This window comes from Planococcus citri, chromosome 3, assembly GCF_950023065.1.
Source record: "Planococcus citri chromosome 3, ihPlaCitr1.1, whole genome shotgun sequence".
In the NCBI taxonomy this organism is placed as follows: domain Eukaryota; kingdom Metazoa; phylum Arthropoda; class Insecta; order Hemiptera; family Pseudococcidae; genus Planococcus; species Planococcus citri.
In genome coordinates this window covers 52,063,622-52,086,533 of record NC_088679.1, presented here as the reverse complement: position 1 = coordinate 52,086,533, position 22,912 = coordinate 52,063,622, and the positions used below count along the sequence as shown (strand labels likewise).

The 22,912-nt window shown below is 32.3% G+C and overlaps 1 protein-coding gene across 4 annotated transcripts; it reads left to right on the top strand.

Annotated features, from left to right (window-relative positions):
• The first annotated feature begins 9,444 nt into the window (after positions 1 to 9,444).
• LOC135840145 (acyl-CoA Delta-9 desaturase-like) lies at positions 9,445 to 21,560 on the top strand. Of its 4 annotated transcripts, XM_065356513.1 has the most exons (7): positions 16,532 to 16,671; positions 16,743 to 16,949; positions 17,519 to 17,766; positions 19,661 to 19,791; positions 19,871 to 20,076; positions 20,367 to 20,552; positions 20,993 to 21,560. In XM_065356513.1, the coding sequence occupies exons 3-7, from the start codon at positions 17,526 to 17,528 to the stop codon at positions 21,282 to 21,284; spliced, it is 1,056 nt and encodes a 351-aa protein (XP_065212585.1). In that variant the 5' UTR covers positions 16,532 to 16,671; positions 16,743 to 16,949; positions 17,519 to 17,525; the 3' UTR covers positions 21,285 to 21,560. The 4 variants fall into 4 exon arrangements, with proteins under 4 accessions (XP_065212587.1, XP_065212585.1, XP_065212586.1 ...); XM_065356515.1 differs by lacking the exons at positions 16,532 to 16,671; positions 16,743 to 16,949 and adding an exon at positions 9,445 to 9,771; XM_065356514.1 differs by having other exon boundaries at positions 16,542 to 17,053.
• Positions 21,561 to 22,912: the final 1,352 nt, after the last annotated feature.

Below are 22,912 nucleotides of genomic sequence, written 5' to 3'. Positions count from 1 at the left end.
TATATACTTTACTAATCTAATTCGTAACAGAATTCTCGCGAAAAATCCGAATTAATAAAATAATTCACTCACCAGATTCAATTCACGATCGAATTTGAATAACTACAAAAAACACGATCACAAAAAATTCCAACTTCGAAAACGCAAATTTAATCGGATTTAAAGAAGGTACAATAATATCTCTTCAAACCGTACTCGAACATCCGACACAACACTTCTCGAACACCAATCGAACTGCTACCTTGAACTTGCAAAACTAAATCATAAAATCTACGTGTAGGTACAATAAGGAATACTCAGGCGATGAGAAAAATGCCTATGGTCGTGAATACACACACATCGCTTCACAAAGGCATCGAAGGGAGACGGGGATGAACCGTGAAATGAAAATCAATAGCAGTCTGGAAAATAATCTCGGTCATTGGGTTATAATAACTGCAATGCAGATGTATGTGCACAATGGTTCAATTGTAAATATTCCAAAATACAATACGATTTGCGTTCACTTTCATCTTTTGCTCGGTATATACGGCTAAAATATCATTATGGGCGATTGCTAATGGTCTTTCGCTACATCGACAGTCCGCATTTCTATTTCTATTGTCCACGTACCTTTCTAAAAATTAACGGATTCATCGTTCGTACTTGTTAATGCGATGATCTATTGATGGCGGCCAGTCGGAATCTTTCAACGTGAATGGCGGTATAATTTGACACGTTGACGAATATATGTAAGATACCTATATGTTTGTACAATATTTTCTTGCGATGAGTTTTATCAACTCGACTGCAGGTACGAGAGGCAAAAGCAAATCGTCCTATTCTATGGGCACCGGGCACACCGCAGCAATGATTTCGTTGTCACTGTCAGTGACTTTTTATTGCACAAATTCGTCTATACTTTGTAGAATGAATGGTGCTCGGTTCAATGTACCTAGACCTACCTACGGTACAACACCGCATTACTTAACGATGAGATCTGCGACTGATGCATTCAACTATTCTTATTCGAGGCTAGTTTTTGTGTACGTAATGAAATTTAAAAATTGTAAAGGCTCGATGCACATGTATGTTCCTATAACTCATGGCGGCCTAATTCAATAGCAATTGTTAGCTTTAAGGTGCAATATGTAGAAGGCAGAAGTCTGCGTCGCAGTTACAGAGAGTCTGAGGCAGACCAATAATTCGATGGAGTTTTTCATCGCCTAGCTGTATTCTTATTCTTATGTTTCATGATCATGAAGCATGATCGAATCCCTATGGTCAACGATTAGTTTAATACCCTCCAATACGATTTCCTGATGTTTGATTTTTCGATTGATTTATTTGCATAATATGAGCAATACTGTGAGATACTCACACAGTCAGTAGCTATCTATCTACACAGTAGGTAGGTACTCTAACATGATGGAGTCATTGAACGAAATGTTACTACTTGTGTCCTGTTGAATAGGTTAATTTGACAAATGAAACATGACCGTATAGAGAACCTTCGTTATAGGTACCTACCTACCTACCTACCTACCTACACCAACGTACGTTTGTCTTCTCTACTACCACATGAAGGTATAAAGTATATTAATCACCAACACTAAATAGTAAATCGGCAAACGGCAATCGCGATGCAGTTCAATATAGCTCATTTAATTTCTCACGCGACATTATCTGCTATTATATTACTCAGACCCATGGACGAAATACGCTCGATGGAGCCGAAATCATTGAATAAAATAATATAGCATGAACAAATCATCTAGATACCTTTACCATGCCTTTACCTTTATACCGGCAGTATTCGCTTTCACTATACTTGTACTTACCTACAGGTAGGTAAATTTTAATCATTCAGTCGAATATGTCAATAACGTAGCAATAGTCTTAGGTACACATATAAGTTTCCAAGCTCGATAGGATAGGTTCGTATGTAGTAAAGATACGTGCAGTAGGTCTTTGGGTAAGTACATAGTACATATATATGAACAAGTATGCTTACACGCGAAAATTTTCCATGAGAAGAATCACGTACACGAGACTTTTAATCAATTTGCTTCCAGCCTATAAATGACATGCATAAATTGAATTCGTATCATTCCCGATTGACTTCGCAAGCACTGTTGAAAATTGAAATAGCTATTGGCAGTGTATTATATGCATGTATTATTTATAGTTTTACATGTTCGGAGGTCTAAAGAATCGATGGATAGGTATGATGCTTTGAGTATAAGGTGTGGGCAGCTTCATGGCATTTATCAGGTAAATTTGGTTGGAACGTAACAAAACGAAACGGTTTCTTTTTGTTGCTTACAGCCCTGGGTAAAACCAGCAAAAAAAGTGCCGAAAATGACACTCCGATGGTACTTTTCAATTTTCATCGACACTCGATGACATGTCACTATTGATGACACTAACATTTAGAGGCCCTGATATTCATACATTAGACATCATAACATTGAAAATTATCTTGGTGCATCTATGGCACTGCATCATTGATCATAGTCTCACTTTGAAGCACTTGGTGCCAATTTGTGTCATTATAATTACCTAGGTACTTCAATCACTATTTATGCAAAATGAAAATTTGTTCATACAATAATGTGTTACACAAATATGCCTACCTACTTTTTTCATCCAATTGTTTTATTGAAGAGTAAGTAAAGGGTGAAGAGACTTTCATTGATTTATAATGCATTTTTTGTCATCGATAACTTTTTCAAGGAATACTGATATTTTTTGTGATGCACAAATTTCACGTAAGCTTAGTAGGTACCTCCCATTATTGAAATAAGAATCGACCATTCAAAATTTTGAGGCTTACATGAGAGGTTTTCACCTTACAGGAAAATATCAGTTTCGAACGAATAAGCCATGATATGTAGGTAATTGAAGACGTCATAACAAAAAGGGGTATATATGACACATATGTCCTTTTTGAGACGAATCCATATTGTTATTCTTCAGACCTTCCTCTATCATATGAGACCATCCCCACTTCACAAAGTCGAAAAACCAGTGAGATATCGCCATTTTAAAACTGCAAAGTCGATTAAAAATTTACTTTTTCAGAGATAATGGGTTACTCATGGCCAATTTTGTGTTTTCAACCATTATTTACCTGGTTTAAATTCAAAAATTTGCTCAAAAACATTTTTAAATCAATAAAAAAAAAAATAGCCAAAAAAACTTGTCTTTTTCGTTTTTTTTTTTTACTCAACATAACGATCTTTTTTCAGAGATAATGGGTTACTCATGGTCGATTTTGTGTTATCAACCATTATTTACCTGGTTTAAATCCAAAAATTTTCTCAAAAACATTTTTAAATCGAAAAAAAATTGGCCAATTTTTCGCTTCAAAAAGGACATATAATTCGAAATGTTTGAGCGCTTACCGCTAACACACAGTTTTCTCCAGACTGATGGTGCATAGCATTTCATATAGTTAGATAGTGGGAAAATAAGATAAAATCGTCACCATGTTCAAATATGCACATTTCTAAACTTCACAAGCACTCAAACTTTCAAACAGTTTTTTCTCAAAATACAACATTCACACATATGTCCCTTTTGCTATGACGTCTTCAATTAAAAGAACATGCAAAAATATACCACCAATCAAATTTTCGTATGCTCAAGTTGATTTTTCAAATTTTTGGGTACCTTAAAATATTTTTTTAAATCATAATTTGGGCCGAAGGCGAAAAAATCGAAATTTTATCTAATACAACTTTTGAAATCTGAAAGTTGGATTTTATTCTATTCTTGACCACCAAATCTATTGAATTTTTTTCTATTCATGATGGAAGAATTTTTCGTAGTTGGAAAACTGGCATTTCTACGTACAAATAAATTACACGAATGAAAAAAAAATCAGAGATTCCGATTTTTGATTTCATTGAAATATAAATTATGTCACTCCCGATTTGGCTGAAATTTGGCTCTATTGAATGTTCATGTCACCAACAGCTCAGAACCAAAATTTTGCCTCTTTTTTGGGGCACAGAGGGACATTGGGGGGTGGGACACAAAAAATAAGTTCATATTCGTATTCAGCGACCTCGAAAACATACCATTCGATATATCACTCGACTTTTCACGATTTTCAAAATTTTAACCCCCTTTTTGGGGCACAGAGGGACTTTGAGGAGTTGGACCCAGAAAATAAGTTGGTATTCGTATTCAGCGACCTCGAAAACATACTATTCGATATATCGCATGTCCAGATTTGTTTTTCAAATATATGATTCAGTTGTGTGTTACTTCAAAAACCAAGCATCCCCCACCAACCCCTTGGGAGGGATGAAGACCAATCAATGGTAGTGTGATTAATAGTTGGGTACCTAAGTAGACTTCGTAAAAAAAATTTGAGCGAAAACGAATGATATTAAGTGGTAACTTTGATCATTTTATTGGACTGACTTTTCTTGAAACACCCTCTTGAGGGATGGGTATCGAGCGTAGTATCAAATTGTCGAGAATTTAAAGGGGAACATTTTTAGTCATGGTAGTTCTTCTCGTAAACCTAATATATTCGGAGTAAATCTCAAAAAACGTAAATCGGAACCGGTTTTAGCCCCCTCAAAAAATTAGCTCCAGGGTTAAGAGGTTCGGTTTTTTTTGTTGGTAGTTCAAGGCCTTCAGGGGGTTCATCTGAACACATTCCCGAAGAAAAAATGTATGTGCCAATTTTTTCCTTTTTAATACCGCTATTTGCCTGCTCTAAATTGCTAAAATATATAGGAATTTTCAAAAATCACTTTCTGACAAAATATTTTGTCACACTTTTCCTGTAACATAATCTGTCATAAAAGCGAAAAACATTTATCCGTGATTCAATTTTATCATTTCTTTTTTAACAGAAAATTAAATGCAATTTTTATTCAAAAAAAAAAAAAAAAAAAAAAAAAAAGAATGAAAGAAAGAAAACAACAGTTTTTACCTCCAATAAATAATGTGTTTCTATCAAACAAAAAAATATTAATTCGATAATTAATTCATTTACTGTGAAAACGAAAACAAAAAACAGAATAAAGACCATCAAAAATTGAAAAAGCTTATTTAGTTTAAGTGATCTGTCATAGTTATTGTATTTTGAACCTAGTAGACTTGACTGAAGTCTGAATTCAATACGAAATAATTTTACTGTCGTGTGATTTTTCATCATTTGCCATATGACTTGTTTCTTTGTCGTCTAATGTTTTTTTCTGCCGTTCATTTTTTAAATTTTTTTATCGGGAATGAATTATTTGTAACTTAAATAATATTCTTTTGTTGTGCATTCGCCCTTTTCCGCCGTAACGATAAATCGTACCCAAAAAAAATAATCTAAATTTCACATCTGCAAGATTTTTATTTCAAGAAGTTTTTATACAATAAAATGAATAAATAAAAAATATATTAAATTCAGTACTTACCAATTGATTTACCATAAGAGTTCTTTTTGGTCAATGTAAGTAAGCGAGGGTAGGTTTTGAAAATCCGTTCCAAGTTAGTAGGTAAGTAACTTCAAATTCATAATTGAATCGGTGGGTGCAGAAAGGGAGCAAGTCACATTTTTGGAAATTTTTTTTTTCACCGATATAAGGGTTTCAAAGTACGGCGGATCGAGTGGTGATGTCAGATTTCCACAAAACTGCCGGGAAAGTGGTATTTGGGCGCAGAAAAAGGGCGGATCCGCATTTATGACTTTTTTGTAAAATTTTTTAAATTCCTTGAAAAATAACTAACATTTTAGAGAAGACCATTTTTTGAAATTTAAGTTAATCTCTGAACTGAAAAATGATGAAAAAATTAACAACTTCGGCAAAAAGTCTTAGAACTAAAGGGGTTTTGGGTCAATTTAAACGAGATAGCAGTCTAAATGATGTACTTAGATGTAGAATCAAGCCCCATTCATGCCCGAGCAATTTCAAAAGAAATTTTGTCGATTGGGTGCAGAAAGGGTCTAAGTCCCATTTGTTTAGGCAGCAACAGCGCCGGCGCACGTGAATATTTTTTTTTCTAAACAGTGCTAAAAATTGTGTCTTGGGGTCCTCTTTCAATGACCTTAAACATGTTTACCAAAAATTTTTGATTTTCAAATAAATCAGTTTTTTGTTATTCCTGAAAAATGCGAAAATGTGACTTAGCCCCTTTCCGTACCCACCGATTCATATTGTAGTCATTTTTTTTCTCAATTAGATAGGTACCTGTAAGAAATTCAAAACTCTGCAGAATTCAGGTAACAGATGGCTCAAAAAGGACCACCAATCGATTTTGAAGATTAAATTTGAATGCAATACAAATCCAGGATTTGAAGTTTAACACATTCGTGAATGATAATTTTTTTATTTGTTTCAAAAATACCTACATATAACTTATGCGTACCTACCTATTCTGATGTAGGTAATTGTACTTGATGCCGTGAATAATCTCCTGGAAATGAATTTCTTTATATTAAGACACCGTTCGAAAATCGAGATTAATTCTATCATAAATTTAAGAACCCCTGAACTTGAAACATGCTAAAAATGAACATTCTTTTAAGAAAATTTTCGAATTTTCCAACTTGGCGGTGTTATTAATACATATTGTTATTTAATATATCAAGTGACAGCTGATAACTGATTGTGTAAGATGAAAAAATGTTATTATACGATGTTTTAGTTACGCTTAATTCATTGACGTTTCTAGAGTAAAATTATTACGTGACTTAACGCCCGCTGTAATTACATTAAATTCAGGAGTTATCAAACTTTTCACATTAGAAAAAAGGTTCCAGAATAATACGTATTATCTAAAATTTCAAGTACTGATTCAACGAATTTACTTGTAGGATAATCCATAAATTTTTTCAAGTTGAAATTGTCCAATGTTTAATAAAAATTTCTTTTTTTTTCTAAATCAAAAAGTCATTTTTACTTTAAGAAAATTTTAAAAATAGTCTCATTCAACGTATTCGTCGATGAAATATTGTCACCATCTTGACGATAATTTTTAATCAAATATTTTTTTATTTGGTCGTCTTCACGTGCCATCATTTTGCACGCGTTACTCAGCAGGTATTTTAGTTAGGCAACTCAAATAACTTCAATGACAGAAGGTGAAAAAAATCGTTACCTACACAATTTTTTCCTAATTATTTTAGCGTTAATTTAATTTTACCAGATGAAATCTACAATGATTTGGATTTCTTCTCTTTGTCTAGATATGATTTTCTCGCTACAATGAAATTGATGCACTAAGTGAATACTACATACATCAACGTCGAGGATTATTTTAAAAATTTACGTTAAATTTTTCATATAAAATCATAAATTCATAAACTATCGCTACTGCGACACGAGTGTATTTTTAAGAACCGTATTTAACGTTTAATTAAGACTACAACGAGTTCAATTTTAGTTAAAATGTACTCATTACAAGTTAGGTTATAGAAGTCGATATACTTGCCATCGGCGATATATACTTAATGTCAAAGGACCCAAAACCACATTAAAGAGCCCTATCAAGCCGGAGTGCATCTGTTTATTAATGGACGCAGATCCAGATAGTTATATACTCTTTTAATTTATGTAAACAAAAAATGCATTGAATTGAGAAAGAGTTAGATTTACGAACTAGTTCTACCATCAGTTGGTCACGTAGCACTTTCTTCCTATAGGCTCAAGGGTGACCTCAACGGTGGTATACACAAAGTCGAAAAAAAAGTCACGTAGGTAAATATACTTAGATGCACTTCGATGGAAATCTGAAAGAAATTTTTTCGTTTGTATGAGTTTGTAAAGATGAAAGTAAAATGAACGAATTTGTGCAAAATTGACGTTAATTTAGAATGGGGTTCGTTTAAAAAAAAAAAAAAAAAAAAAAAATGGAATCTATGATGTGATGGTGGAAAGATCGAAATATTTAAATTCTGACGTAGGTAATGATAATGGAAGAAAATATTCGCAACTTGACAACTTGACGAATTGAATCATGAATATTCTCAAGATATGTATCATCAAAATAGTAGTCAATCATAATTTTAAAAAATCGAAAATCATTTATAACAAAGCCTGAAAAAAACAAAAGGTTTAGGTACCTAATCTATCTTGCTGGTCGCACGTCTTTTTAAAAATTGTTTTTTGTTTTTTTTTAAATTGGACCTTTGAACAAAATGTACCCACATATTAAAAATAAAATTCACTCTGCAACAAGTTCTCGTGATTTTTTTTTTTAAATACAAAATCTATGGGGAAAATTTAGCTTGTCTAAATTTTAAATTTCACGAACACCTACAGCATGATCAACTATTTTGAATTGGATAAGTTTAACATGTTTTTGTTGTTATTTTTTGTGATGATAAGTCAAATTAATGAGAATAAAAATTTTAAAATATCTTTTTATTCAAAGATGTTGATCTCAATATTTTTCACAAACAACTCCAAAATTGAAACTAGCGTTCAGTAATAATTTTTTGGACGATATCAAAAAATTTGAATAGGTACCTTTGCCGAAATCAATTTTTGCTGAGCCAAGCTGAACAAAAGGAAGGGTGTGGGAGATCGTGCTGGCTCCTTCAATGTGGACAAAATTTACTTTCAAGCTGGCAAATTTTCAAAAATCATGAATATGATGACTTTTACTATAACTAAAGAAAATTAGATAGAACAGCAGCTAACTCATAAATGAGAGAATAAAATTGAATCTTTTGTCTCACTAATAATTTTTCTTCCTCCCCTCACACTTTCACCATTATTTAGCTCAAAATGAGGTAAAATACTTATAAAAGGTATGTAGGTAGGTGTACCTATTCAAAGTTGGAATTTTGAAGGACGACACCGAGCGTCAATTTGTTTTTGTTTCATCTCTCAATTTCATTTTAGTAGAGAAACATATCCTACCTATATTGAAATAAGAACTGCAGTTTTTTATGTCCTTAGGTTCTGCAGAGTTTTTAATTTTTTAACTCCATTGCTCTAAACTAAAATATCATGAAATAAATTTCGTGACACAATTTTCAGAAATACAAATGAACGACCTCGAATTATTCGCAAGCATTTCTTTAATTGGTTTCGATTATCTGGATAGGTACGTACATTCGTTTAATTTCCATCGTAAAAAATTGTATCCATATAACTAAACCTTCTCCGAAAAAAATGCTGCCAATATTTAAACGATTATTCAATTTTCACCGTTAAACTTATTAAATAATTTAATTTATTCAGAAAAAATTATAAAATTTAGATAGGTAGAGGATTTTCCCGATTTCAAGACATGCTTTTTAAAACATGCCCTACTGCAGCGAGAAAAAAGAAGGAAAAAACGTGCCAAAATGACAAAACCAGTATTACAAAACCTCCGTCGTCGGTCTCAGCTAGTCCAGATATGACGTTTTTTTTTTCACATTATGGAATATAATATGTAATAAGTAACTTCCTTAACAGCACGTGCGGCGAAAAATTTCACACCATATCCATGCATTGCATAGGCCACGCTTTGCAAATCGTACCAATAATATACCGCATGCATCGGTGACTAGAAAGATTTTGTCAATTTTACATTGGTTCATTTTGAGCATCATTGGATATTATATCTTCCATTATTTTTTCTCGTGGTTCCACTCGTATGTTCTCTATCCACTCTCACTTTTGAAGATTATTTACTAGGTACCATTGAGGTGCTAAGATACATACGTCGCGGAGTAAAGTGACCGTGCCGCGAAAATTTTCAAATTTTGTGTGATCTTGTTTCAAGTTTCGAATAAGTGGAGAATTTTTCGGTATTTAACGTCGGCTAAAAGTTTCAGCATTTGAAGTAAGTTTTTGTGTAATCTTTACTATGATTTTTTTTTCGATTTTTTTAATTTTAAACATCGGAAATTCTATTAATTGGATGATTATTTCGTTCATTTGATCACATACTTACTTTTAAAATCAAGCATGCGTCAGTTTGATTTTATACATTTTAAAAATATTGTTGCTTATTTTTAAAATGCAAAATGTGTCGAAAGAATACGACCATTGTGTTAGAATTTATTAGGTACTAGTCGTGGACTCTTCGTCTCTTCTCGTAAAAATGTTGTAATTATATATAGTGAAGAAAAACTAAAAATTTTCAACTTATGATCATAAAGATATAGTGGAATATTTATTAAACGAAATTAAAAAAAAAAAAAAAAAAAAAAAAAGAGGAAAAAAGTGATTGCAATATTATTTTTTATTTTTACAACATATCTTGAAAGTGAAACTGAAATGTGATTAATGATGATTTTTTGTCATCGTAAAATTTAAGAATTCAATTTTCAATATACCCATTCTAAATAATCCCAAACAATTTTTATCAAGTTGAATGATTGATTTGAAGATTCGAGTCGACTTCTTTTAATAGTAAGGATCACACCAATACCCTCGAACGATTCCAATTCATAATTAGAATCCAATTGTGCGATTTGAATTCAACTTATGTTGCTTTATTCACACACAATGCAGAGTTTTAATTGGTACATCTTTTTTTACAATAAATAAACGACCCATTTCACGTTTTTATTCGCTTATAATTAGGTAAATCACTGACGCCCATCGTGGCATACTTTTGCATTAAGTTTTCTATAAAAGTTTAGCCGTCAGTTAAGTGAACAACGACGTATTCGAATTAATAAAATGAAAAAGAAAAAAAAACTGATTGGCAAAATTTCAAATACACCTAATCTAATCGTACCTATTCGCGATGACATTACATTTTACGTATCATTATGCAATATATACTATGCATTTTATTAACATTTCCAACCGCAGTGTATTCAATATCGTGCTGAATCTGTAATGAAAATTTCAATTATAAAAAAAAAGTCGATGAATTCATTCGACAAAGTAGTTTGATTTTCATTTTATCTCGACAGCTAGGTAGTAGGTACCTAGTTATAGGCTGAATGTACGCCACCTTGAACCCGGGAATCGACGTATTGTTTAAATATTATAGGTAGAAATAATCACGTTTCGCGTGCGCTAACAAATCACAATAGGGAGTTTAATTTTACCTATTCTACGATATTTCTATGTATTAAATTATTATCGATAATCCGAGAAATGCAAATTTACCAATACCATCATGCTTCCGAATATAGGTAAAAATCGACGATATGACAGGTTTACAGGTACGAGTACGTAATTCGAATCGATACATATTAAAAATCACATGGTGATGAATCTTTCAAACAGGTTCTCGTGATAATGACCTTGGTAAGAAGGGAATTCATAAACGAAGAAAGTAGATTGTTTCATAATCTTTCTACATTCCTCCGATCATTATTCATTCAATTAATACACGCTGTCGTATTTACGGTAAACTGAACCGGTTACTTTACATGATTTTAGCTCGAAAATTAGTCTCAATATTTGTTTATTTGATAACGACGAAAGGATACGATTATGGACACTCGATTGTTGCTCACTTAGATACGGAAATCCGTTCTTTCAAAGTGACACAAATCTGTTTAAACTATACTACACAGGTGTCAGGTCAGAAGTGCCAGTTTTTATTTGAAAAAAAAAAATGGCTGGTTTTCAAATTATTTATGCATATGCGGGTAATCCAATAAATCTCCAAAGATATAGGATAGGTAGATAATTTAATTTATATATTTAATAAATGATTGATTTAACATTGCATATGGACAATATCGTCATCGTTCATTCAAAATTCTTAACAAATTTAAAATTTAAAAAAAAGAATAGGCAAGTAGGTAGGTACGTACTTACTTTCAAAAAGTACATCTAGTGCCGACCTACTCAGGTACTCGAAACATTAAAATTTAACAGCGATTGCACCTAGCTAATTTGAATTTCTCTTTTCTATGCAACACGTGATACTTAGGTCAGCCAGAGCCAGGTAGGTACCTACTTTGACATTTTGTATGAAAGAAAAACATAGAAGAAATAAAAGTCGAACGTTTTAAAATTACATTACGGACAATATATACGGACAATCTAACCATAATACGTATACCTACTTATTTCTATACATATATGAACTTACGTAACTATATTTTAACTGCACCAAAGATGGCGGCGTTTTGTTTGTGATAAAATTAAGATCATATGTTAGCATTGCCGAATCATTTAACAGTTTACATAAGTCAGAGCCCGTGGCCATTTGTCCGCGTAGCGGAAGGCAAATAATATTTTGTCATAATGATAAATCAATAAAGGATAGTGTTCATTAATGGCGAAAGTTGCGAGCAGTTTCTGTGTAAATATCGTTGTAGGTAGGTATATATGAAGAATAAGAAATACGATACTTAGGTACCTCGAGCGAATTGGTAGACTAAGTAGGTACATAGGTAGACTTACAAGGGAGGTATTTCAATTTTCAATTTCAACATGGCAGAGACATTTTTGTACACAACCGAGAAAAATCAAAAGACCGTATAAAATATCTCACTATGCTAGTAGATCAAATTTCAAACGCTTTGAATTACGTTTTTTAATTTCAGGAGCGTTTTTGAATTTTTCGATGAAAGTTTTTGGACGAGTCAGTCGAGAATTTCGTAGTTTCTACCCTACTTATTTTCCCCAAAAATAGTTCCCTGCTGTATCTCGGGGAGGAAGAACACGCATTTCAAAGGAGAACTTGTCTGAAAAATGGAGCAACCATTCCCATTTGTGGGCACATTATAACACCAGATTTTTCTGTTACCTACCTATATCTCTAGTATTCGATGCATTTTGTCCGGATAAAAAAAATATGCTTCAATTCCTCTTCTTAAAACCACAAGCGAAGATCTTAACCTTCGGCATTTTTACAAAAATAAATGAGTCAAATTGAAAGTTATCTAATACCAAACCAACCTACCTACATGTTTCACGGTGAGTGGGAATACATCTTCAATACCTATCTACAATATGTAAAATCTTTAGGACAGCAGATGCTGCATCATAATTTTTTATAACTAATATATTTCCAATTTCCACACGCATTAAACACTTCCGATTTTGATCGTAGAATTTACGTTGTGTTTACTATACAGTTACTGTCCTCGGTGGCTTTTTGTTTTACAAAAAAAAAAACAAAAATATGTATCGTGGTTAAGCACTTAAATAAATTACAAAGGTTATTTAGAAGACGTATGTATGTATGATGAAGCTGTATACGCATATCATTTATTTATTTAACGTAAATGAGTGAACCAATCGGATATCGTAGAACGAGAGAGTGATTCCTTCCACGTTGGTTTTACCAGTCGGGGAAATCTTGAAATCACGATTACGTAATCTAGTGGTTTTCGCTTTTCGCGTTTACGTATTTTATCTTATTTTTATTACAGCTACAATGCCTAACTATTACTTACTCAGCCCAAATGGTCTGGAATAAATAAAAATATAGGTACTTACCCAGGCGTCTTGTCTCCATTTGAGATTTAAGAACATCCTCTCCATTTCGAAGTTTCAGCAAGCTATCAAATGTCACGTTGAAATTATACTGAAACCCAAAAAATCACTCGTTACCTACTTCCTTTATGACAAAAGAAATTATAAAACTACAGAAAAATGTTTCCAAAATGATACGAGTAATGAAAAGTTGAGCTACAGGTTGTCCGAAACTTCAAAAAGTAATTTTTAAAAAGTGAAAAAATTGGAACATATTCAGATTGAAAAATTCTATTTATTCCTGGTGAGAAGTTCAAAGTGACTAAAATTTTCGAAAAACTTGAGATTAAAATTTTTTGCTTCAATTTTTTTTATCGTGTTCTTCTCAATGTTGTAGCTACTTTGTAGCTGCCTATTTGCACGTTTCAAAATACGAATGTTTTTTTGAAGAGTACCTAGCTGTCACTGCTGTCAGATACACATTTTGTTTGTTTTTTTTGTTGAAAAAATCAGGGTCAATTTTACTTAGGAAAAAAATTAACATTTTCAAGGCTCAAAATTTTTCAAAAAATAGTAGAAAATGTGATACATAAAAAATGCAGCTGATTACCAAAAAAATAGAAAACTCGTATTTTTGCCATATTATTATTTGCCATTGCCATTATTAGAGCGGGCAAATAGCGGGTTTAAAAAAGAAAAAATGTGCCCCAACAAGGGGGCCAAAATTTCAAAAAATCGAGTGATATATCAAATGGAATGTTTTTGAGGTCGCCAAGCATAAATATAAACTTATTTTTTGGGTCCCACCCCCCAATGTCCCTCTGTGCTCCAACAAGGGGGTCAAAATTTCAAAAAATCATCAAAAAGTCGAGTGATATATCAAATGGAATATTTTTGAGGTAGCCAAGCACAAATATAAACTTATTTTTTGGGTCCCACCCCACAATGTTCCTATGTGTGCCCCAAAAAAGGGACCAATTCGATAGGTATATCACTTGACTTTTCATGATTTTTCGAAATTTGGTCCCTTTTTTGGGGCATATAGAAACATTGTGGGGTGGGACCCAAAAAATAAGTTCATATTTGTGCTTGGCGACCTCAAAAACATACCATTTGATATATCACTCGACTTTTCACGATTTTTCAAAATTTTAACCCCCTTTTTGGGGCACAGAGGGACTTTGAGGAGTTGGACCCAGAAAATAAGTAGGTATTCGTATTCAGCGACCTCGAAAACATACTATTCGATATATCGCATGTACAGATTCGTTTTTCAAATATATGATTCAGTCAGTTGTGTGTTACTTGAAAAATCAAGCTCCCCCCCCACCAATTCCCGGGAGGATTGAAGACCAATCAATGGTGGTGTGATTAGAAGTTGGGTGAGTAGGCTTTGTACAAAGAAATTTGTGCGAAAACGAATGATATAAAGTGGTAATTTTGATCAATGTATTGGACTGACCTTTTTTGAAACACCTACTCTTTCCACCCCTTTTTTCAGACACCCCTCTTGAGGGATGGGTATCGAGCGTAGTATCAAATTGTCGAAAATTTGAAGGGGAACACTTTTAGTCATGGTAGATTTTCTCGTAAACCTAATATTTTCTGAGTAAATCGCAAAAAACGTGAACCGGAACCGGTTTTAGCCCCCTAAAAAAATTAGCTCCAGGGGTAGGAGGGTCGGTTTTTTTTGGTAATTCAGGGGGTTCATCTGAACACATTCCCGGAGAAAAACTTTATGTGCCAATTTTTTACTTTTCACCCTCGCTTTTTTACGTTATTTTCCGGCTTTATATGGTAAAAATTGAAAAAAAAATAATTTTATTGTTTAGAAGGATTTTTCTTTTTTTTTTGTTTTTTTTAAAAATTCGGTACACTTTACGTTCAGAGAGGTTCACTTTCGATACTACAGAAGGAAAGGATATTTATTGATTCTGAATCATTAAAAAAAAAATGTTCCCTCATTCATGTCGAAAGTGGTCAGATGGTCTTCAAAACATGATATAAAAAATGTGATATGACAAAAATAAGAGATTCGTGGAACTATTATCTATAGCTCAATCACAGTTTTTGACATTTTACATTGATTGTGACCAAAACATCATTTTCCTCTAATATATACCTAGGTACAAGATATGACTTTTTTTTTTAATTTAATTTTTTTCAAAATTTGAAAGTTTACCATGAAATAGTTTTGTCTAGTCAAGTGATCTTTAAAAGAAGTTCAAAGTCTTACTGGCCACTTGTCTTCTTTTCTCGATTGTATTTACCTGCGCATTTTTAGGTCTATTGTGAAGGAAGATGAGCACATTTTCCACAACTCCTTGTCCAATCCGATTTTGAAATCTATTTCATTGTGAATTTACAAAACCAAAGTTTCAAGTTTCGATCGAGCCGATTCGCCAAACTGATTTTTTTATTTCACATTTATTCAACTTCCTAAATTTTATACACTTGCGTTTTTGAAAAAAAAAAAAAAAGAGAGAGAGAGATGGCAAGATGTGTGCATAAAATAAATCTGCAAAGCAGGGAGACCTTGACTCGAGACAAGGTCGTAAAATACCTCCATCATCAAATTGCATTTTTCGTGAGAAACGCTTTTAAGCTATAAAATGTTTGCGGAAAAAAGACCCATTGACCCACCTTATGAATAAATGAAAAAATCACAATTAAGACACATACAATGATTCGAGCTACTTAATTATTAATAGGAAAACACAATATTTCTGTGCAAATATCTACCATCCCTTCTAAATTTTGGATGGTTATAAAGATAGATTATTTTATCACCATAAATCTCCTTGACTGAAACATTCAGGGCCAAAAATTCATCATTCTGCGTCAAGTATGTACCTACCCACAGCAAATGGAAATATACTACATATGATTCTTTCCTATGAGTAATACATACGATAGGTAATCCGAACTAATTATTGAATAATTCTTTCCTACACTACACAGTGTACACTTCGGTACCTAGACCTACTTAATCGTATAAAATTCAAGACCGTGTAGGTGACAATACCAAAGACGTAAATTTTTGTTTACAATGAAAAATTAGTTATAAATTTGCTGATTAGTCTAGAATTTACGAAGATATCAAAATATGACTTTACGCGTAGGTTCTTAGTACGTAATCGTATTAGGCATACATATTTTTCACGCGAATTTAAGTATGTACCTATAAGCAGATATGTTTTGACAAACGACACGATTTTTTGTTGTACATTACATATTTACACTTCACCAACACAAGGAAATATTTAATTCGTTTAACGAGTTGTACATAGGTACTTTTTGCGCTAAATATTTCATTGTATAATGTTCGATTGGCCGTTTCTAAAATAAAGTAAATTATATACCTATGTATTTTAATAGTCTATTAAATCTCGAGCGTTTTATAAACGATTAAATTTTTAGTCATTCGAATTATCACGTCATGATGACAATCATGAAATCTGGAAACAGTGCGGTTAAGTGTACTTAACTTATTCATATACGGTGGTCTGGAATAGTACCTGGGAAGGTTATATGATTCCTATTTCCGAAAATCATTACAACAGTAAATATTTAATCGGTTGTGGTACCTGAAAAAGCATTCCGTAGTATTGTTTCTCATCTGCAGACGTGAGTTACCTATATTTTCTCTTTTTATTTTTTCGCGCGAAAGTGGTGCTTATATTTAGAATTCGCGAAGTTGCTTGCGATTATTTTGTTGAATATAGTTAAAGGTAGGTGTCAAAAAGAAACTGTCGTTGCGATTAGGTACCTATTAATTAATTGTGGTAGGTATAAGGGAGATTCTCTTACCTACCCGTTCATCATTGCTTTCATTTGTGCAACGGAACGAACAATTGCTGTTTATTAGGTTGCCCATCTTTGATTTGAAGGAATTGGGGTACTTAGTTGAATTTTTAAAACCTTTTTTTTTTTTTTTTTTTAAATTTGAAACACGATTTGAACTAGGTAGTAACTCGACATTTCATCATTAAAAACGAAATTGATAATTATTACCTATATGTACATTATAAGGTACTTATTTGAAGGTTTTTAGCTACACGTTGTTAATTTAATATTTCGCAGAACATGAGGCATATAGAGAATATGTGTTAATTAATCGTCTAGCTCATAGATAATAAATGTTGACGTTTGGTTGGATATGCATTCAATTAATTTCATTTTCTTTCATTTTTCAGACTTATAATGCCGCCGAATAACAGCGAAAGTATTATAATGAATGCAAAACCAGAAAACTCGGAATTAGATTTCTTGGAAGTAAGTGGACTTGTATCGACTAAGAGCGAACCAAAAGAAGAAACTACAGAATCTAAGAGGCAGCCCATCATATGGATAAACGTCGTATTAATTACACTTTTCCACCTTTTCGCCACATATGCGTTTTTCGCATACATTTTTCGTATAAAGCTGATAACCATTGCTTGGGGTAAGATATTAAAATTTAAAATTTAGTTTAGTTCGGTCTCGAAGTAGCATAGCACATAAGTTGAACTTTTATATTTTAGGAGAGCAAGTCGCGTTTTTTTTTTTTATTTATTCAAAAATCCTATTAAAAACAAATTGTCATCGCTCGGAAAAAGTACATATTCAAAAAGATCGTGGTTCAAAATTTGACCTCAACCTACCTACGTTTTTCACAAAAACAAAAAAAATAAATAAAAAATAAACAGCTTTTTAAAAAAACAAATTGTAAGTAAGTATCTATAACCTTCTAACGCTCTGAAAAAATTATAATTTTTTTTTCGTTTCATTTCTTTAATGAAATTATTGGCATCATCTAACGGCTATAGCAAGTGAAGCATGCTGATTTTTACTCCTCAAACCAGCAAACCTTAAAGTTTCCAGTCTTTGAAGGCGTTCGTACGATAGAAGCTCATTTTTGAGCTTTTGCACGTTGTTAAACTACCGATGTATTTTAAATTTTACTCCAGGGAAACGGTTCATAGTTTTCGACTGTTTGAGTAAATTTAAAAGCAACGTTTACAGCTGAAAACCAATTTGTGAGTTACTATGATGCGGGCATGTCAAAAATAACTGCTTGTAAAATTTTTGTTTTAAGGGAGCAGGTTCAATGTCTCCTCTACAGCCTCTAAAAGCAACTCGCTTTGATTAAAACGAGACAAACATGATTGGATTTTTTTCAATTTTAAAATTTTAAAAACTAAAAAAAAACTCTAAATTGCAGTTTTTTTTATCAAACGGAAGAACGAAACAAACTAGCCATTTTAATGAATAATTTTTCAATTTCATCCCTTCAGCCTGGATAGGTACAATTATTTCTGAACAATTTTGGAGTCTCCAGCGAGTTTTCAATTTTCTGGAGGAATTTCAAATTGTTGTAAAGGACTAAAAGTGACCTTCTTCAATTCTTCATCTGTAACTTTATTCACGTTGCTTATTGAATAACCTGTCGGCCGTCTTTAGCAGTTGTCTATCGCAAAATAATTGTAAATTTGTCATTCAAATGCGAATTTTTGATTTAAAAAAAAAAAATATGGATGGGTACAAAAAAATGAATTTTTGGTAACGATATATTGAAAGGAGTCTTCTGTATAACCTACTACAAGTAAATATGTATTTCTGAGTTCAAGGATCTGCTCATTAGAATTCTTCTTTTATCTGCTCGTTTTGAAATAATACACCGGAGTACAATTACCTAAATACCTACCTAACTGAATAATTGAAACATTTTAAATTTCTTATCTGAGTTTATCATTTTAATTAAATTTTCCATCGATTTCTGAAAAAAAAAAAAAAAAATTAGGTACTAGACACATCAAATTATATAATCTTCTCTGTTTTGAGAAAACACTACCTACATAAAACTTCAACGACGACAGACGTCTAAGACATATCTTATTATTAGTTAGCTATTTTTCTTTCCGCCTTTCCTCTCTTCCCATCCTCTCAAAAAGAAAAAGAATATTACCTATTGCGAACTTTTCCAACTGCGATCAAATTTTTTCGGTTTAAGTAAACTTCATAGTATCGTCTGCTATCCGGTTCTTTTCCCGGTACACTCTTCAGTAAAGTTCCAGCTCGCTTCTGACTTCACAGAGTGGGTATTTCAAATGATTCGTTAGCTATCGTCAGTTGCGATTGCGAAACGCGTTCAGAAGTTGAGTATAAGTTGCCTACTTTGTACAATTCCAGGCGCAATCACCGAAAGAAACATAATCTCTTATTATTCACATTGTTCAAAAGTTATACGTAAATAGTTAGTGCCACAGTGTTTAAATAGTAGATACCGAATGCTCATACATATAAAAAATTATTAGGTAATAATTATTTACACGATATAAATTCTATTTCTTCCGCAGGATTCGTCATTGGTGGCATCGGCGGTTTTGGTATCACAGCCGGAGCTCATAGATTATGGTCTCATCGTTCGTACAAAGCCAAATTACCGTTACAATTATTTTTACTATACTGCTATTCGACTGCTGGTCAGGTACCTATACGAAGTAATGATTTATGCTTTAACTTGGAAAATTTTTCGTGAAATTTAACGTTTTCCGATGACGTTTCAGAACTCAATTTTTGATTGGGTTAGAGACCATAGAGTCCATCATAAATTCAGCGAAACGGACGCAGATCCTCATAATTCTAAGCGTGGATTTTTCTTTTCACACGTCGGATGGCTTATGCAAAAGAAGCATCCTGAGGTGCTTCGAAAAGGAAAAATGGTCGATATGAGTGATATTACCGGTGACCCTTTATTAGCTTTTCACACCAAGTAAGTTGAGAATATTGTAAACATATTATGTAGGTAGTATGAAATTATAATAAATTTGCCAATTTCTATTGGTGAATTGAAAATAAATTTAAAAACCATTTTATTAAAAAAAAAAAAAAACTTAATACTTACTTACCTATTTACTTGTTTTTAATGAAAAATAATAATAATAATGAAAATTGAAATTAGACTAGGAAAGCTTATTCTGAATTTTTCTTTTGTACGTACACTTACTTCGATATTATAATTTTTAAAACAATTAACCTATCGAGATTTTCATGTATTTCCAGGTATTTCATATATTTCAAGTTGCTATGTTGCTTCATTATTCCAGTACTCGTGCCAGTCTACGGATGGGATGAATCGTGGAAATATGCAATTTCTTCGCAAGCGTTCGTTCGTTACGTATTGAATTTGAATTTTACTTGGTCCGTCAATAGTGTAGCTCATATATGGGGACAAAAGCCATACGATAAGTACGTAACTACTATGTTGGTCGTGTTATTCAAATCCATAGGTATACTACGAGTACCTACGAGTACGAGTACACATTTAAAATACCGCAAGTCATGTACCTATTTAAAATGAAGTCTACGTGCTTGCATACATTAAAAAGTTAAAATAAACAAAAAACATTTCGTCGAGAATACCTGCCAATTGAAAAAGAAAAAATTTATAAGTATTCTTTAAATTGAATGTAAGCATTAATAGAATAAATACTCGACAAGGACGTGAAAATTCCTCGGCAGTCGGCAACGCGCAAACGTACAAACAAAAATTATATAACGACAAATTGAAAAAAAAAAATTATTTCTCATCTACAAATCCCTCCTCTCTTTGAGTTATCTATTTAATAAACTCGATAGGTTCTCGAAATATATTTACGTAATGAAAATTTTCTGACTTTGTGTTACAGACGAATCATGCCAGCTGAAAATATTGGCGTAGCTATTGTAGCCATGGGCGAAGGTTGGCACAATTATCATCATGTTTTCCCCTGGGATTATAAAGCTGCCGAATTGGGCGATTATAAATTCAACATTACTACCATGTGGTTGGATTTTTTCTCCAAAATTGGATGGGCTTACGATATGAAAACTCCCTCCAAAGATTTAGTGCATAAGACGATGGCGAAACATGGAGACGGAAGTCATCATATACCAGAAGTGCCCTATGTAGAACCAAATGAAAAAGAAAAGTCTGAATAATTTACAGTTTTACGTCGTAATACCTATAGATATTACCTATTTATAATTTTTTTTCCAAAAATATGGTTGTGTTATAAACCGAGTTGTATAATGTTATATATATTTTTTTCGTCGAATTACTAAGATGACAAAATTTTACTTTTATTGTACCTATTTTTAATTAATTTATTATTTTCTTGCGTATTATTTTAAAGATTGTTGTATTCCATTTTTTTTTACATAATTGTTTTATATAAAGGTATAGTACAAATAAATTTTTTTGTACTTTTTATCGTATCAATTTTTGATTATCTACGTTTTTTAAAAATAAAATCTTCGCCTAAAAGTATAGGTATTTAGAAGTATTGTTATAGATTCTCGTGTAATGATGCTCAACTATTACTTTGAAACAGTACAGGTTTATTAACATCGAGTTATTCACGTTCTCTGATATTCAAACATTATGTCAGCTTCGCGAAAGTACGTTAAAAGTAACATCCATATTTAATTAACACGAGAACGTAACAAAATTTCACTAATTGTATGCTTGAATTCTTCACTTTAGTTATTATTAATTATTAATACTTATTGAAAGAAATTCATTCAAGTTCCTACCGATTTGTCAAAAATCCTACTGCAGTAAAAGTTATAAATTATTTTTCATGTGATTAAAATCATTCATCGATGAAAGAATTTCAATTTGTCATCCAATGTTGGTATAAAAATTAGCGTGCATACCTATCTAGACTCCCAAGCTGATTTAAAAAAAAAAAAAAAAACAATTGTTTTGTATCTACTTGAAAAACATGAGGTCCAAAATATTGAATTTTTCGGAAGTTTGCCATAATGACTCCTCAATGTTTTAAATAAAACAAATATCATATTTTTTCGGGTGGAAGAAGGGGGGATATTTTATCTCTTCTCTTTTCTTCGGATTGTTACTTGAGGTAGGTAGGTACATCAAATATTTTAGAGGTAAATTTATGTTTTCAAATATTGAAACGACAAGTTTTTATTAATAATAGCGAGAAAAATGAATGTTTACAAAGCAAAAATCAATGATTAATCAGGTTGAAAAAAATCCAAGGTATAAATACCTATACTTATTTTAGAGATCAAAATATTCCATTGCGAAGTGGAGGAAAAAGGTCAGATATTGCCCACGTAATATGTTTATAATATTACGCATCTTGTTTAGAAACCGCACAGTTTGAATCAAAACGAAAATAACGAAATAATGTATGGGAACCTATTACAGGAAACTTGAACGTGCAGGGAAACCTCGAGTTTTCCTCGTGTTCTCATACAGTACTATGAACATTGATACCTAAATACATTTTCGATTTGGAAGATATTTATATTACGTATCAATTCTACCTTACATATGCCACCGTCCTGATTTGGCAATGTAAAATATAAAAATAATTTTATTAATCAATTAAGTGCTCGCATTGAATTTGAATTACACGTATAGGTACCTACTTCATATGTGGGTAATTTATCCGCACTTTTGCATGTTACTGAAAACAATATACATTTGTATCAGCGTCTGTGCACTAGCCACCACGTCATTCAAGATCCAATAAGGACGCATATAGGTTTAGGTACTTACAATTTTACTCATCTGAATGGTTTTCCAGCAACCAATT

Coding starts and splice junctions, on each gene's coding strand:
- LOC135840145 (XM_065356515.1), top strand. CDS start 17,526: ATGCCGCCGAATAACAGCGAAAGTATTATAATGAATGCAAAACCAGAA. Junction 20,077..20,366: donor TTATTAGCTTTTCACACCAA/GTAAGTTGAGAA, acceptor ATGTATTTCCAG/GTATTTCATATATTTCAAGT. Junction 20,553..20,992: donor GGACAAAAGCCATACGATAA/GTACGTAACTAC, acceptor TTTGTGTTACAG/ACGAATCATGCCAGCTGAAA.